This window comes from Typopeltis vanoorti, chromosome 25, assembly GCF_054136105.1.
Source record: "Typopeltis vanoorti isolate ZY-2024b chromosome 25, IOZ_Tvanoo_1.0, whole genome shotgun sequence".
NCBI classification, from domain to species: Eukaryota; Metazoa; Arthropoda; class Arachnida; order Uropygi; family Thelyphonidae; genus Typopeltis; species Typopeltis vanoorti.
In genome coordinates, this window is record NC_143573.1 from 11,420,363 (window position 1) to 11,439,143 (window position 18,781).

General features: G+C 36.0%; 1 protein-coding gene across 1 annotated transcript in view; it reads left to right on the forward strand.

Moving 5' to 3' along the window:
• LOC150092539 (putative fatty acyl-CoA reductase CG5065) overlaps positions 1-18,284 on the forward strand; it is a 43,989-nt gene extending 25,705 nt beyond the window's left edge. The window contains exons 10-13 of the mRNA XM_090414680.1: positions 607-846; positions 4,947-5,076; positions 6,824-6,951; positions 18,039-18,284. Coding sequence (XP_090270806.1) covers positions 607-846; positions 4,947-5,076; positions 6,824-6,951; positions 18,039-18,207 — 667 coding nt within the window. The 3' untranslated portion in view covers positions 18,208-18,284. The remainder of the gene's footprint in view (positions 1-606; positions 847-4,946; positions 5,077-6,823; positions 6,952-18,038) is intronic.
• Positions 18,285-18,781: the final 497 nt, after the last annotated feature.

Below are 18,781 nucleotides of genomic sequence, written 5' to 3' on the forward strand. Positions count from 1 at the left end.
CTCAGCTTGCCTACCCTTATCTTCATCTACTCCTGGAATAAATAACACCAATAGCGTCCTCATCTACAAAAAAAAAAATAGCAACTTGAACCGAAGAGATTTTCACCCATCCACCAACCCACTAAACTCTATAGAAATCCAAAATATGATTTAGAATTATTCGACTGCCATGTTTTGTGTGGTAGACCTAATATCTGTCCCAAATCCTTTGTTTAGATGAGAGAAGGATTTGGCTCATAGATGATCCTTTCCTTACAAAGTACTTCCATGGCCACTGCTCCACTGAACTGGCACTCATCATCCCTTAAATTTCTTTTAGCTCTTACTGCATGGCTATAGCCCCTGTTTTATCACTTTCGCTTGCATCTGCAAACAACGAACCTGCTATCTTCCTCTTTTGTTCCCTCTACCTCTGTGGAACTACCTTCCGCATGAAGTATTCCTAAAAAGCTATATAACGTGCAACTCTTCAAGCAAAATGACCAAACTCCTCTCCTGCACCATACAACACTGACGTGCTGTGCTACTTCTCGCCAATGGAATCGGTATAAAAGTGTTAAAATACCTGCATACTTTACTAATTGCTTCATCCTCTTTTTCCTCTAGGCCCAATGGAATTATGGTGTACAACTGCACATCCCATGCAATGAACAAAATCACGTGGAACGAAGTTTTTAAGTACATAAGGACTATGGTTCATAGGTATCCCAGTAGACAAATATTTCGATATCCTGATGCAGCTTTTAAAAAGAACAGAATATGGAATACCGTCTGCACAGTGGTGGATCATTATGTTCCTGCTCTGATAGCTGATTTCGTAGCAGTGATCTGCCAGCAGAAGCCCAAGTAAGTTATCCTAAACTACAGTTATTGTGATACAATCTTAAAATTTAATTTTCTTTTTATTCGGTACAGTCAAGTATATGTTTCGATGCACTTGTGGAACTTTGTTCATCAACGACAGAACAAGTTTTTTTCTTATTGAATTTCTGTATGTTACCCATTATGGTTCGTTAACTTAAAGATTTCCTCTTTAAACTATTTTTCTGCCCCGCTCAACTTTTGTCTTAATTCACGCGCTAATGACAAACATACCACACAATAGGTCGAAGCGAAACGTATTCTTGCAACGAAGGCTTGATATTTTGAGTAAGATAAAGGAAAGCTTTTTTGTTATTGGCCATCGTTTCATCATAAACTCGACAAAGGAATTCTTGATGTAGTCACTCAAACCCGTTATTCTAACATTCGACTTAAAGGTTCAAACGACGTATTTTTAGTGGGAACAGATACGCTAAACTAGTTTATTTTTTGCTGGAAAAAATGCCACTTCTAGAAGTGGCAGATTTTATTTAATGTTCGCACGTTCTCTTCTATACAGTTAAAAACATTTAACTGTTTAGGAGATATTTAAAAATGCAGAGTACTCGATTATGAGATTGGAGATTTATTCCGAAATATTAATCTCATATGAGTAGAATCTTCTTTTTCTTCCCAAGTTAAGTTTGAGAGGGCAAATATCATTAAGACGATGTTTGGAAAAATTTCCAATGATTTTTATTTGCTATTAGAAACTTGAAAATTTTAGAAGTTATGTTTTAAAGAACTGTCGACATCTTATCTGAAGTTCCTCGAGTAGCACAAAATGAAGCAATTTTTGTTTTTTTCCCCAGTAGCGTAATTAAGACCCTCTTGAATTAAAAAGCATGGCAGGAGAGCTTGAGTTAAATTTAATCCAAGAAATAGTAACGAAAGTGGCACGAAAACAGCCCTAGGCTATAAAGACAATTTCGTTAAGTCATTCTACACAATGACTTTGTTCAGAATAACTTGAACAGACAATTTCGTCATAAAGATTTTAAACCGAAATTTACAACCTAGGCAAGTTTGAATACCAAATACTGTATTTAATAACTTTAGACATCTAGAAAGGAGCAATCATACGCTTGCAAACAGTCAAAAAAATTTTTTTCACACAATACGTGCCATTTTCAATATTGCTAAAACGTTAGAGATAATCATTTTTGCTACATAAGTGGGAGGGGCAGACACAGTCTTACGCAACTCATTTGTTTACTAATCTTGAGTGATGTAAAACCGTTCGGTAGAGTACAATTAACAAGCTAATTAATAATTAGATGCTAAAATGGTAACAGTCTAATACCTTTAACATCGATTAGTAAAATCTGGTTAAAAACCTCGAGTTCCTTTTTTTTACAGAAATCGCTTTGATCCTGCGTCGATCTCTTAATATTCCTTAGTCGCCATCTTCCGCCTTAGACCTGTTTCGACTATGTTCAATTAAAATCCATCGTTTTGGCGCTATTCCAACTAATATTAATTTTTCTAACTTAATACTTGATTTTTTTTTTATTCTTCTAATCATTCTTTTTACATTCTCTTGACATTTTGTCATCCATTTCCTGTTATCAATCTGTTTACTGGTTGTAAAGCACACTTCGGTGTATGTTTCTGATTTCGTTTTTCCAGCAATTATGCTATGAGTTTTTCATTTTGGCGCAGTAGTTTTGATGTTTAGCTGTTTCAGAGCCAAACAAAGTTTAAAACTGGTCTTATACTTCTATATGTAATTGTCTTAGCAGTAATATGATTGTTTTATGTTTTAAACGCACCAAAGTCTTTTCTTCTCCTCTTAATCGCGTGGTTTTACTTAATTTTCTGTTTTTCATTGAATTGTTTGATTTCCTATGTATTTAAAATCATCTCTTGTTTTATTTTTCCGAATCATTTTTAGAATCAGTGGCACCTGGGGGGATAAGGCCCTCCCCCCAAAAAGAAAACCCTAGAAAATTTTCCTAATTAAAATTCGGTTTTTTGATTTATATTGTATTCTCTTCTATTTCTATACTAATGAATTAGCGGTCACATTAGGTGGGAATACCCTATAGCTCTCGGGAATCACGACCGCTGTGAACACAAGGCGAACGAAGTAGTCCTCGGGCGGACCGAGCGCTACTTCGTTTCTCCGAGCCAGGCGAGAGATCACGAGTATCATATCGGCAATCGCTGAAGATGCTCAGTGATAGGTTGTATGCAATGTACAGTGCGTATTCTCAAATCGTTTACTCCCCCCCCCCAAGATTAAATCCTGAGTGCGCCACTGGTTAGAATGAAAATACTTTTCTTTTGAAAGTTCCGTCTGCCACCATTACTATGTCGACTTGCTACAATCCTGTTTTATCCCATCTTTTTAGTTATTTCATCAGTTAAGATATCGAATATTAGTGGACTCAAGGAATCGCCCTATTTCTTTCATTTCATTATTGCAGCTCCTTTATTACACATCCATTATTTTAATTATCTTTCAATAAGCTATGCGATGTTTTTCGTTTTACTATATTTAAAATCTTTCGATTTTATGCTATCGAAAGTTTTATATAAATCAATAAACCACAACTGGAGTTTGTTTTATTTTCTATTGATTTCTGTTGGTCGTTTCACTAGAAATGTTTGGTCTGTGCTGGATCTTCCTAAACTCTTGTTGTTCGTTTAGTATTAATTTCATATTTATAATTAAGTTTCCTATAGATTTCCACGGTGATTAGTAATTGATACATCTGTAATTACTTGGAGCTGTTATCTTCTTTTGTTAAAATTGGCAGTTTAATATATTTTTATGAAATGCGGTATGAATTACACCCTCTGTCCCAAAAGAAACCGAACTTTTCGAAAATAGACGAAACTAGTGGCGCCACCTGTTGTATCTTTTTGTTGTCGAAAGCGGCAAACTTCATTAGTGTTGTATCAACTGTTTGACATTAGTTTCATTAGAAGCCGAGTTATAGTGACAGTGTATTTTGACGAACGGTCGGCAAATGAGTTTCAAACAGAGCTGCGATTGACTTTTGTGTTAAACGTGGTAAAAGTTTTACCGAAACGCATCAGATGCTTCAAAAAGCATACGGTGATGAATGCTTATCCTGTACTCAAGTTTACAAGTGGCTTAAGCGATTTCAAAGTGGTCGGAGACGCTTGAGGACGACGAAAAGCCGGGCCGTCCAAAAACTGTACTGAACGAAGTTAACAACCAAAAAGTGCGCGATTTCATCAAAGAAAACCAGAAATCGTCCGTGAGATCGATTGAAGATGAATTGGGTATCCCAAAATCAGCTGTGCAAAACATTTTGACCGAGAATTTGTTGAGTTCGTAAACTGAATTCGCGATTTGTTCCCCACAAGTTGACCAACGACCAAAAAAAGTATCGAATTTGAACACTGCAAGGACCTCATTAAAACCGCTCGTAAGGACTCGAACTTCCTTAAAACGTTCGTTGCTGGTGATGGAATGTTTTTTGAGTATGAACCCGAAACAAAGTGCTGAGTGGAGACCACCAGAAGAGGGGCATCCGAAAAAAAGTCTCTTGGAGAAGTCGAAAGTAAAGATGCTAATTTGTTTCTACGATTCCAAGGGCATTCATATCAACAGAGTTCGTTCCTCCTGGTCAAGCGATCAATCGTGAGTTTTATCTCGTAGTTTTGAAGCGATTGATAGCGAGAATTCGTCGCGTACGGCATGAATATCGTGACGACCAATCGTTCGTCAAAACACTCACTCTCGGTACTATAACTCGACTTCTAATGAAACGAATGTCATAAACAGTTGACACAGTACTAATGAAGGTTGCCGCTTTCGACAACAGAAAGATACAACAGATGGCGCCACTAGTTCTATTTTCGAAATATTCAGTTTCTTTTTGGACTGAGGGTGTATTTCTAAACCAGATACTAATCTCCTAAATGCTAATGACCTCTGTAGCAGTTAAAATCAGTACTGTGACTGCCATAGCCCTCCCCACCTTCAGGAGTTTGTAATATGCCTCGCTTACCGTAATCAGTTTTTCATGATTTGGATATAAAACCTGAGGAAAAATAAATGATTTGGGTATATTTATGTTCTTAAAGAAGTCAAATTTATTATTCTTTAGGATGTTCCGACTGTATCAGAAGATGCATAAACAGATGAAGAGTTTAGAATATTTCACGACTCAAGAATGGAAATTTTCGTCCGATAACGTCTTCATGTTATCTGAACAACTACCCGAGAAAGACAAACAAGTAAGCAAATTCATATTACATTAAACTAAACATAAAACCTTAATTGTACAACCATTAATACAACTCTAGAAGACTGCATCTTAAGTGATATCAGCATCTGTAAACTTTTCATCCCAATCTAGTTGCGGTGGAGACTTCAAGTTCTCATAAGAACTTGGAATTTGCGCACCATCAAATAACTCATCTTTGGGATGGCATTCGACATAGAGGACACCATCATTTGCGATTGTGATAATATAATCAGTCGAAGGATTTGATTTCTTCAGTTTATAGCCGATCAACTAATTATGAGGCAGGGTACGGACATTTGTAAAATTTTCTAACCACGTTAGTGAATTTTTTCCCCCTCATCTGCGATTACAGTTCTGGGAAATATTGGGGAAATGAACAGATGGCATCAAGGGCCGAATTATATTAAAGATCAATATATTTTCGAATCATTTCTGGGATAGGAACTTGGCATTCAAGAATGTGTGAGCAGAGCTAATCTAAGGTAGCGTGGTCCCATAAAAATGTGAGAGGAAACAGGTGTTTAGTGACAGGAAAAAAAAGATGTGAATGTACTTATGCGGTTCGTGTGTCTTAGGATACCGAAATATAAAATTTTGGAAAATTCGATTAGTGTTCAAAAAATGTTGATAGTAACTACGTGCACTGCATTGTAATATTTCTTGAGGATGCATATCAGAATATCGTTTATGCTAATTGGGATGATGAATTCCAGATTGGTTAAACGGATTAATCCTTTTGAAATAATTAGGCATATCAAGAAACTAGCTATTGATAAAAAAATATAAACAAAACACATTTATTGAAAGTATTCATAAAAAAATGATTAAGATTGAAACAACTGTCCTTAGTGCAAAAACGAACTTTTCGTGAGGCAGAGGAATATTAATTAAAGTTTCATCTTTAAATAATTTATGGTGAAAAGAGAAAATCTAAATGCAGCGGATGTCAGCAATGCCTACTTCAAAGCTTTGTCATTGCTGTAAAACTTTAAAGCCAGGCTGACTGGTTTTTTCCATCTAGTAATGATAGCTAAAAAACATTTTGCTTCCTCAAATATTTTTTTGAAAGAAAAACATACCCTCCAATCTCCCTCGGAAAAGATTATAATTTCGGACACACTTTAATATTTATGCATATTGAGTTTATAAAATATACTCGGTAGTTTTACGTTATTACTGCATACTATTAAAACAATTATATCGAAGTTCTTGAATGGATATAAAGCAGTCGTATATTTCTAGGCTTTCCACCCCCACAACCAAAGTTGAGTTTGCAGGGTGTTCCGGCAAACACCTGTGGGAGAGAGGTGAGATGAATATATAAGATTAGCATTCTAATTTGAAAAGGGAAATAATACTTACATTTTAGAAACTTAGTTTAATTTTAAATTTGTGGAAAATAATTTTTATGAAATTAAATCTATAAAGCTTTTTTAAGATTACTGTAAAGGAATCTTAAAAATCTATAGAAACCTAGTATCCAAAAAATAATAATAATAATCAATGTTGTGCAATTTGATCAACTTTATGCTCATTTGGAACAACTGTAAATATTAGCATTGCTGAAGAACATCTGAACAGCTGGCTTCTTATCATGGATTCCCGAATGGGTTTATTACTACAGCTGTTAAAATGTTATGTAAAGCTGGTTTTAAAATAAAACAGAATTACCATATTGAGTTTGTGGATTGCATTGAAGTCAGTTAATTACTTTATTTGTAATTTTTATTTTTCAGATTTTTGGTTTTAATATTTCCACCCTAAACTATGAGAATTATTGGGAGAACCAAGTCCTTGGCGTAAGAAAATATCTTCTGAAGGAAAGTCATTCGACAGTCCTTGATGCAAGGCGGTGGTTAAAAATGTAAGTAGCATTTGGCGAGATCTTATCTTTTAATGGCTTGGTTTTTTGCGTGCAAATTAATGTTTTCTTTTCGTGTTAAATCCACATAAATTTCAAAACTTCCTCTAGAAAGTTATTTACATAATTATAGTTTGATACGTTCAGAATACAACAAATTAAAATAAGTTACCTAGCGTACTGAATTTCTTATGGAAATGTGAAACTTGCAAGGCAAGAAATAAGCTAAGGACTCTTATTTCGCTCGAGATAAACTTATGGAATGAACTTCTTAAAGCACATCGTTAACTACTGACGGGTGTAGTTATAAACTAACTACAACGGTATTCGCGACGTCATAAACTTTACTACCTACCCAAATGTTGTCAACATGGAGAATTTAGTTTATTAAACAAATCTGCAATTCAATTCATGTTGCTTCTGACACTTGTTCATATTTTTATGGGTGTTTCATTTCGAAACGCATTTTCTCCAACTTTTGTCTTTCCACTACATGATAACCACGCTTGGCATCAATTGACTTCTTTGATATTAGATATCAATAAAGTGCAATAAAATGAACTATTTGCAACTTATTCATGATGCGCAAGTGAAGTCAACTTGGGTATTACGAAAATGTCTTAGTAGAGACTGGCAAGAGTATATTGGTGGTGCTTCAGAATGTTACCTCGAATTTATGTTCTTACTCACTTCAAACTTCACACCAGAGTACAGCAATAGTTCTTAAGGGACTAAAGAACTCCAGACAATCCGTAAGTACTTTGAGCAATCCAAAAAAGTTTTTTTAACTAGGACTTAATGAATCTATCTCGTAGATTTTTATTCAACTAAATATTACTTCGTTTCGCTATCCTTAGCTGATAGCATCTTGAGGAATTGTATAAGAAACACAAAGATCTAAACGTTCAAAAATGCCGTTATTTATTTATTTATTTTTTTTGTAAAGTTGTACGCGTCTTGTAAGCCAGTAGCGTAGCTTCAGTGGGGCGTCAGGAAGACGGTTGAATGAGGGAATTTTGTCGCTAGTAAGTTCATGCTAGCTCTGCAAAGATCGATGAAACTGCGTACAAACTTCGTCTCCCCTCAGTCGGCCATTTTTCTGTCTTCCAAATTTCCTCTCCTTCAAACAATTGTTTGAACCTCGGAAAGCACGTTGATATTATCGAAGAGTAGCGTTCTGCTCTTGATTTTCTTTAGCAACAATCTTTCAATAGAAAGCTCAGTGACTAAAATGTTAAGTAGTAGCTGATACTTTTAAGTTACTTCACTTCAAGTTGAAGTGATACTTGCATATAAGTGGTCTTCTGCACTTAAATTCACCCACGTTTTCACTTAGATTTTCAGCATTATTATGTGGCATCGTTCCAACATTTACCAACATCGACTCAGTGTAGATGCTGGTAAATGATAGTCTGTACAGCATTTGTTGTCACGCCTGAAGCCATACTTCACGGCAAAACGGCTGTCAGCATTGGCAATTCCATCTTGCTTCTTAATTTAGTCTTAACTACATTCATGGAACTAAAATTCGTTCAATTTCCGCATGAGAATTTGGCAGTATTAATAAATTTATTGCACACTGAGCAATTTCTTCAATTGGATTCATTCCAGATGCATCTTTATATTCTCGTACTTCAGTCCAGAATAGCTCGGTGTTTTCTACATTTGTCCATTTATTTAAGTGGATAGTATTGTCTGGTATTCAGCAGCAGCAACATCTTTTTCTGTTTTCAGCATTATTTCTAAAATGGGAGTAACAGGTTCTTTTATGTTTAAGGGTATTGTCAACAGAAAAAGAAGATATCGTTCTTAAAATATTCAAGTTTTCAGCAAGCTTTGCTTAAGCTGTTTGAAGAGACCAAGAAGAAACTGGCCTCTTCAAATTATGACCGAAACTAATATTTCGCTCATCATTTTGCGTTATTCTCTTTTGTATCATCAACTCAGATTTTTCTTTCAAAAATCTATGATTTGGATTGGTATCCAAATGGTCATCAATCTCTGGCTCTAGAGGGTCGACTGTGGATGATGGTAACACTAACATATTAGCAATAGAGCGAATCAAACGAGAAAGGTGTTCAAATAATTTAATCTTATCCGCACTGTTGGATTCGAAAATTTTGTTAACTTGCTGAACTTAAACAGGCTGCAAAATGAAAGGTACAACAGATTCCTTTCATCTTTGCACATCTCCCACAAAATTTGAGCTTTGTAACATTTCTCAGTCACACTCACGACTTCGAAGTGAGTTTTTAATTCCAACCACTGGCTGAGAATTGTCTGCTGCAGGTTCAATGGAGAGCCACCTTGTTGCAAAATTGTCGCTTACAATTTTCAGAGGAGCATCATTTTCGTTAATAGTTTGATACAGCTCTTTGTATGCTGCCTGTCTTGAAGAAAATGTGAAAACCACTTATACGTTTCGACAACTAAAATTCTAATTTTTTTGGCAGAGATTCTGCACAAGTGCGAGACATTGCCAGTTGTAATGAATGGCATACACATCTAATTAAAATTAAGGAGGGAATATATGCCTTCAGTTGTTCATAAACGCCATTATTAACACCAACCATAACACTTGCGTTGTGTGTACCAGCAATGAGATTTTTAATGTCCAGTTTCTTGGACAAGAGCTCTTTTTCAGTGTATCTACAAATACCACTAGCGTCACTTTTCTAGAACCGCCATGCTCAAATGTATGCATAATTTTGAAATTCTTGCTATAATAAATGATGGCCATTCCTAAAATCTTATTCACTGTGATATCATTCGATTCATCTATTAGCAAGCTGAAATTTTAATCTCCAATGTCCGCAATTAGATCTTCTTCAAAATGCTCACTTAGAATATTCTTTACAATTGCAGAGCACTTAGTTCGGTTCATTTTTACTTTTGGCATAATTTGACTGTCTGGGATGATATTTTTGCAAAGATCTACTAGATGATCGTAACTGCTGAATGATGAGTGACAACAAAGAAATAATGCTAACCTACCTTCAAAGTTTGCAGTCTCATCAGACTTTTCACAAGCATATTTGTAATAGGAACAGCCTTATATGGAACTGCAGCAAGATGTTTCTTAGTTTCTCTATGCTTTACAAGCTGACAATATTTAGCAGCTATATCACATCTGCAAAACTTAGTGGCCTTTTTGTAGCATCACCAGGAACTTCACACAACCATTTTACTAAACATTCCCATTTGCAACCATTTCCTCCTAAATTTTTGTTTGTAAGCTTTATTTTTCTTCCTTTTTGAAGAAGAGTATACAACTCTTTACTGCAAAGAATTACGATCAGTCTATGAAAACTTCCCACTCGCTATCGTAGCTACCAACCAGAACACTGTGCAAAGACTAACTTGTAGCGGTGCTATCAACTTTAAGGCGACAAAATGGCAAACTGTTGGGCCACGTGACTGAATGACGTCATGCATTTGAAACGTGTACGATGCTCGTACCAAACGTACAATACAATTCCTTATCAAATGCGAACATCCGGAAAACTTTAGAAACAATTACTTTAACGGGTAGTTATAAAAACAACTAAAAAGAGTTGAAACTCGTTCTGAAGGAGTTAGATTTGGAGCTAGGGAAGAAAGAAAAAGCTAGATCTAGCTGCAAAAGAGCTAAATTGGCAACACTGATACTATCAGATTCATTTGCAGTTTATCACTATCCTAATGCCGCCAACTATTCCGAACTTTTTGATTTTATTTCTTTTAATATTTTTCCTTCGGTCTAAATGTTCACCATTCTGAACACTCTCCACCCAATGTCTTCCCTTTTAACCTTTCTCTAGAAAGAACAATCTTATCCAAATTAGATACCGAAGGCTACTTGTCCGGATAGCATGTCTCCAATCGTCCTAAAGGTGTGCTCGACACTTAAATACCATTCTGTGCTGTCTTTTTAGACTTTCCTATTACACTGGGATCTGTCAGCCCAAGTAAAACTCCTTTCTGAGAAGAGTGACAAATCTTTACAATTAAACTGCCGCTCAGCTTCTCTCACTTCGATTCTCTCCAGTGTTGGGGAAATCAACATGCAACTCATGCAGCTAACTTTAAAGGAGCTCAACTAATAAATGATCAGCCATGCTGATTCAGCTGCTGTCGATCAATTGAATGATCTGCTTATCTGTCTCAACATATGCAAGGCTGCTAGTTGGGTCTGGATCTCCCGTAATTTCTGGAGCAGGATTGCCAACTTTCACAGCATGCACAATTGCCAGATGATTCTTTGTCTAACTATGCAGCTAATGCTCTGGTTCCACAGGGTTCTCTCCCTCCCCATATATCTCAATGGCTTACTCCAGTTGACTACCAAACGAACACGCATCTTTGATGACGGCACGCTACTCGCCTTCTCATTCGTAAACCACCATAACTTGCAGAACAATTCCTACTACTCTCCCCATAAATTCTGATTTCGCAAACTATACCTGAATGGGGCGATAGTTAGTTTCAACGCTAACAAAACAATTCTGTTAACTCCCACAAAAATCTCCAATCTTACTCTTAATAGCACCAAACCTCTTACTCAAAATGAGTTCCAACTTCTTTATTACTCTTAACCCTCCCTTGGCATAAATATATTACGACCGTTTACTCGACGTCCAAAAAAAAGTTTGGATTTTTCTCTTTCGGTAAAAGCGTTATTTTACTTCCCAAAATGCGTTCTTCTCATTGTCTAGAACCGTTGAGCCGATGAAATATTCCTCACAGAAATCTTGAGTCGGTCATTCCCTGATTGGCACTTAGTTTTCAGCTGAAGAAGGGCCTGTCCAACTTTCACATTTGTGTTTACAGTTTATTCTGGGTTCCTGGAATAAGTTCTTCAAAGATTTGCATCGGAAGGCCTTCAGAACTTTCATTTCATTCTTCGCCTTACGTCATGTAACAGAATCTTTAGGAAATTCTATAGCACATCATTTCAAATACCAGCAACCCTTCATATTCTTTTAAGAGGGTGGTCGTTCCTTTCCAGATTACGAGTATACATCTTATTGACACTAGTTAATTCGGTAATGTTTGTAATTGCAGGCTTGTTATCTCTCCATTGCAGTTTGTTTTGGGGCGTGCTATTGTGGTTTACGCTATTTTTATTCTGGTATTCTATCTTGATTTTCCATCTTTATTGAATATATTTCTTGAGTATTTAAACTGGAACTTCTTCAGTGGATGCGTATCATCGAGTAGGATTCGCTGTTCTTGATTTTTGTGTACTTACAATTAAGCTATTTTTTAAAGAGTAAGCTAACTTTGTGGTGGCTTCCTGAAGATCTCATTGGTTTCTGCTAGACAACGTCATAAGCAAACTTGAGATGGTTTATTCTTCTTCCTGCTGTCACTCTATCGGTTCTCCAGAGATTAATTTACAACATATGCGAGAAAGTTGTCAAATAACATTGGTGATGATTTGCACCATCTGTCTCACTTTCCTTTATTGGAAAAAGAGTGCTGCTAGAGTCTGCTTGATCTTCAACCATAATTTCAGAAGATGAATACAGATCTAATCAATCGTATTATTTTTCTGTGTATTCCATGATGACATTTTCCAAATGTTATCATGCCAAACAGACTCGAAAGCTTTCTGTAGATCAATAAAATTGAAACTTCCTGCATGCTTGTTTTCTCAAATACATGGGGTGTAAATATGGTCTATTGCACTCCTGTTCTTTATAAGTTCAGTATGAAAACGTCTGATTCCACTTGATTCAGTTCGCTAGAAAAATGTGTGAAATAGTTTATCTGAATGACTAATAAAGCGTAATTGTATGCCAGTCTTTTAGCCAGATTACAGTGTAAGACACTGAAATTTTGCTATCACCTGCTAGCAAATTTTGTGAAGATACTTTCTATAGGTTCTCCCCTCTTTTTAAGCTGTTCTGATGTAGGAATAGGACAGTTGCTATTATCGTTGAAACAACTACCATTCAGGTCAAATGTTTATCTAAACTATCATCATATTTGAATAGTTCACTTGACTATCTACACCATCTTTTCAATATTTGCTCATGAAATGTTTTTTCTCCATTATCTCGCTGTTATGAGCCAAATGCCTTAAATTTCTAATTATTTGCTATTCTTATATATCGTTACAATGTTATTCTTAATTTCTTCGTATTCTCTGGATAAGCAGTAGTTTTTTTGCAAGCTTTATCTATTTGATCTGTCTATTCAGATAGTTATTCGTTTTCCGAATTGGTCTGATCTTCTACGCTGGTATTTTTTGGGTAATCCACGGTTAATTGATATAGTATTCTCTTCCGCGGATATTTTCAACTGCTTCAATGATTGTTCTCAAAAACTCTAAGAGGCATTGAATCGCTAGTCAGCAAGGATTTGGAAAGAGAAGCAATATTTTATTTCAAACAGTCATGTGATTTGAGTTGCACATGGCTATACTTTTGTCTTACTTTTCTTGTCGGTCTAGTTCCAAGTTGCAACATAAAGGTTACTGCGAACTACGAACACTACGAACACTTCCGATGGCATCAACTGGAAAAGATCTAATTCTTGTTGAGTTTCTACATGTTTTATATTCAATTTTTGAGTACAAAATTAATCGGATTCTGGAATCTTCCATCTGGAAAGATTCAGGTCCATTTTCATGACCTTTTATGTGAAACAAACTGTCGGTTATAATGAGATTTTGTGAAGCAACTTCTCCTAGTACAAAAGCGTCAAAGGGAAGTAAATTTCTTTCTAAATCTATTCAAATTTTTGCATTTTTAGAAATGTCTTGGTTTCACAGATCAGGTTATTGATTTGGTTATAAAAGGGATCCGCTTCCTGATCATCGCAGAGGTTGTTTGTGCATGTTTTTTTGAGGTTACCACCTACAAAAGGTTTATTACTAAACTTATAGTGCACTTGTGCCGTGGGTGGACCAAATAATTTTTTTATGTACTTGTATTGTAGATATATTTAGTGGCTACCTTTTAATCTTAATATTGCGAGTCTCCTATTCACAGGTTTAAAGTCCATAACACCGAGCTTAGAGTTTTTTGATCAAGAAACGCTTCCTGCTCTCCATCTGGAGTTAATCTTTACTCGCAGGACACATGAATATTCTTATTCAAAACGAGCATGTTCTTGTTTCAATATCTTAAGTTGGCTACTTTGATATATTGACAATCATACGATCTAATCATAAAGATTTCTCAGCCGAAATTCACGTTTTATTGTTTACTCTGAGAATTCGGTGTAAGTAGCATACTTTAATCTCTTATGGTGTATTCAGAAGATAACGTGACCCTGTGTTCAGGAAGACCGAGACGGTATGACCTTGTGTAAGGGTTCTTCCATTTGTCTAGTGCGTATTCAGACAAGGAGTATCCATTTCCTGTCTTCGCGTGCAAGCTTTACACGCGAAGCTGTAAAGATTCTTTCTCTCTCTCACACACCTACCAGGAGTGTGTGTGTGTGAGAGAGAGAAAGAATACCCCCAACGTGATTCGCTTATTTCGTTCGATGTCATCTCTCCAAGCAGCTTTCAGGACTTGAAAGGAAAACGCATTAATCCTAAAAGCTAGGTTGATTAACGATCCTTCTTACCTGAGCATGAAATGGTTCGAAAATAATTACATCTGGTCTTTAAAACAGTGCTTCCCGATTATGTAAAATAATCAAGAAAATTATCTATGTAATATTACTGCATTAATCTATTTTTAATGTGATCAAGTTGAAACGGTCTCGTCTTTTTCCTCTTGGTGGCTTAATTTGTGTTTTTCAAAGGGGTTCTGACTGCGTAATACAACGTTTTTGACTTCATCTCGTATAACACAGCTTCTCCCACACATACTGCTGGATTTTATGTTGGAACCTGTTATCACGAGAGGCTCTGGCCTAGAGATCGAAACATAAGCATAAGAGGAAATACTTGGACGTAAAATACGTCTGGATGCTGCGAAAAGTAGCAGCCTTTCTACTTTTCGCAGACCTTGCTACCAGAATAGAAAACTCTAGGCTAACAGCTTGGACGTCTCCGAAAATGTTTTTTTCGAGTCAGATAAATGCATTGTGGGATGTCAAGGCAATTGATGTAAAGTCATTAGTCGCTACATACAAGAAGCGTAGTCGTGAAGATACTTCACGCGCAAACATTGTTTGCTTACACTTGGATAAAGGGTGAAATAATCATTTCTTGTCAAGGTTATTTTAAAAAGACATTTCCTAGCGACTGGAATATAGGGATGCACGCCAAAGAAAAGGGATTTGGAAAATTGTAATAATTGGGGGAGCGTAAACCTGCTATGTGTTAGCGATATTTGTTTGCAAAATTATCTTTTAGATGAGTACATGAGATGTCTGGCCTTAGATCAAATAGCTCGTGTATAGACCACATCAACACCTTACCAATAATAATTGAACACTCGAGTGAATTTAACTTATCTATTATTTGTAGATTAAGTCTTCGATTCTTTTGATAGAGACTGTGTATGGTACGCATTTTAAAACAAAATTCCACAGAAAATAAACCTCAAAGGAAAGGTATAATAAATTCCTACACCAGGTTATACACAATGGCTATTTATGATACTCCTTTCAAACTATCTGGAGTATTACATGGATGTCTTCTATTTCTTATTTATACTGACATGAGCAATCAGAGGAATATCATTAAAATAACTTTGGGTAATCTTAGACTATGCAGATGAAGTGTCTTGATTCCTCAGATATCCAAAATAAACTAACCATATTTACAAGAAGAAAATTTAGGTAGATTGGACTTAAGATCATAAAGAATCTGTTACGTATTGTAAAGGAACCCGCAAGGGAAGAGAGCCTAGTCGTCCTAAAGATAAATGGTGGAGATCGACTTTAATAGTTTTTTGCTGAACCAAGTCTAATAGCGAGGATAAGGAACCGATGGTGAACATTTAGGCTCTGTTCCTGATGGAATTTGAAGTATTTTAAGTGCGTTTAGAAGTGGAAATATAAATACTAGGAATGTATGCCCGAATCTATTAGTTAACTGTTCATTATTTAGCCTTTCGTAAACTTTCAATTGAATTTTTCGCTTAGTTCTTTCTTCATTTCTACCAGGGTAAGACCTTTATAAATCTTGATGTTAAATTGCCAAAATTATAGTATGTTTCTCTACTTCAAAATTTCCTTATGAGTATCAAATGTGTCCATTCGATAATTCTTCAATTCTGATAAAATTGAAAGATTGTGCTTAAGCAATTGCTCAAAGACGATCTATTATTCTATTCTACTATTAACTAATATCGCGTGATATTGCGATGTCGAATTGGATGTTTTGCTTCTCGAGCAAGAAGTTATTATCATTATTACGGGCTACTCCAGGGAGTCCTTAGACTCATCGAGGGAGGCCCTAAACATGTTCACACAACTGTTCAACATTCTCACAGTATCTATCATACCTTGCCTTGAACTCGCTCACTGTCATAGCACCCACAGCAGACTCTGGCAGCTTATTCCACTCATTTACCACTCTAAAAGTAAAGAACCCAGCTCTAACACCCCTGCTAACCACGCTCTTTCCCAGCTTCCATGGGTGTCCCCTAGTTCTCCCACCACCAGTCCTGATCTCAAAAATATCATCTGAATTAATCCTATAGAATCCTTTTAGCAATTTGAATGTCTCAATCATATCTCCCCTTTTCCGCCTATCAACTAGTTTCTGCAACCCACAAATCTTCAACCTGTTCTCATATGGTTCATTCCATAGACTTGCTATCATCTTAGTCACTCGCCTCTGGATCCTCTCCACCTCCTCCCCATCAAGAAGGAACCGAGGTGACCAAATCTGGGCACAGTAGTCGAGATGAGGTCTTATCAGGGCTCGGTACAGAGGTACAATAACTTGCTTGTCTCTGCTCGTTAAGGTATTTTTCAACAACCAAGTGAGCTGATTTAGCTACTTTCGCAATGTGCCCCCTAAACTTCATCTCCCTATCCACCAACACTCCCAAGTCCCTGGCCTCATCAATCTCTTGGAGTACAGTTCCACCAATGTGGTATACTGCTGCTAATCCTTTTCACTCCGAAATGCATAACCTTACATTTTGTCACATTAAATTGACATCCATTCTCCTTAGTCCAGAACTCCAATCTATCTGTCATCTTGCAAGACTTTGACATCTTCTGCATTCACTATCGCCCTACCCAACTTTGCATCATCAGCGAACAAATGAACTGTCCCACTTAGACCCTTCCTTATATCGTTAATGAACAGATTAAACAGCAGTTTAACCTGTTCATTAACGGACATCTATAATAAAGTTAGTTGCTTTGTGTGCTGTAAGAGTGTTAAACTCGCCAATATAAACGTTCCACTTTCGCGAAAGTGGCATAACTTGCAAAAACTAATACCAATGGATAAGATTTGAGCTTAGTGATAGAAGGTAATTTATGCATAAAATAAAAATGAACCAAAGTACAAAGCTTTGGATATCTGAAGGGAGGACGTCATTCACTATTGCAAGCGATAAACAACTAGAAAGGAAACTGGTGACTCACTTGGAAAGGGTGGCGTGGACTCGTCAGATGATAGGTTTGAATGCAAAGCTGGAGTTTAACTCGAAACTTGTATGTCGATTTAATTTTTATTTGATTGCCTTTGGCACGTGTTAGAGAACCAACTTTGAGTGGAATTGGGAAAACTTTCATAATGATTCATTTGAGGTGTTTTCTTAATCCTTTAAGAATTTGTTTCTACAAATGAACAGTAATCCTGAGATAAGGATTACATGAATTCGTAAATCAAAAGTTCGCATTTCCCCCCTTGAAATGAAGCTCCTCGAAAAAAGACTTAATTATGATCCTCGTTTTAATAATCAAACTGTAATTTAAACGTTAATGGATTTAATAACTATAGCTTTATAATTTTTACACTAAACATCGCAAAGAAAACAACCTTCATGATAAACAAAGTACTCATGACACAGAACTTTTTTGCACAAGCTTAGAACATGCCCTAAGATTAGCCAACTTCATGAGCAATAAACTTCATTTAAACTTACACGAAACATTTTATCTAGGACATCTATAATACTTAATGTTTAGATTTTTTTTTAATGGGAATTATGAATACTAATTGCAAGTTTTTATCTTTGCAGTAGGTTCGTGATGTCCAAATTTCTTGATGTTCTGATATTATTCGCAGTGTGGAAGTTTTTTGCCTGCAAAATTATTTCGTTTTCCAAGTTGAACCTTGCCCTCTCGTCGGCAGCCATGCAGTTCGAGAGTATTACGGGATCCATTGCCTTCATGGAGAACTACCCTTGAAATTACTTTTTGAGTCAATCTTGTAAAGAAGTTTAGATTTTAAGACATTCTAATTTTTTTAGGTGTTCGATCGCTTATTTTTCCTAATAAAAATTAAACGATTCTTAGAATTCTTGACTTTGTTCCTCTATTAAATGCAGCTGAGTTTTTTGTGTACAGTTTAACACATCCGTTGAAGGAATTCCAATGTGAGAAACGATCAGTTTTTCCAGAGGGAGAAAATTACATGCCTAACATTGGTTTTCCCGTTGGAATTACTCCAACAAATTCCGAAATGGGATTATTTTTTTTCAATGTTTACTCTAAGTGGAATATCAAACGAGAAAAACGCTGCTTTTTTTTAAAAAAAGCAGTGAAACTTTCAAATTTAAGTAGCTCAACCTTGTAATATAACTTGAAAAACAAGCCAGTATCCCTTTCTACCATTTTTGATGGATTGATTATTACAATTGTAAGAATGTAATTGATTAGATCAGCTTTCCTTATATATGATGAGGCTTTCATAACTTTTAGTAATTGACCTTATTTATTCATCCCTGACCCTACAGCCAGTTATAACTGGAATATATGAAAA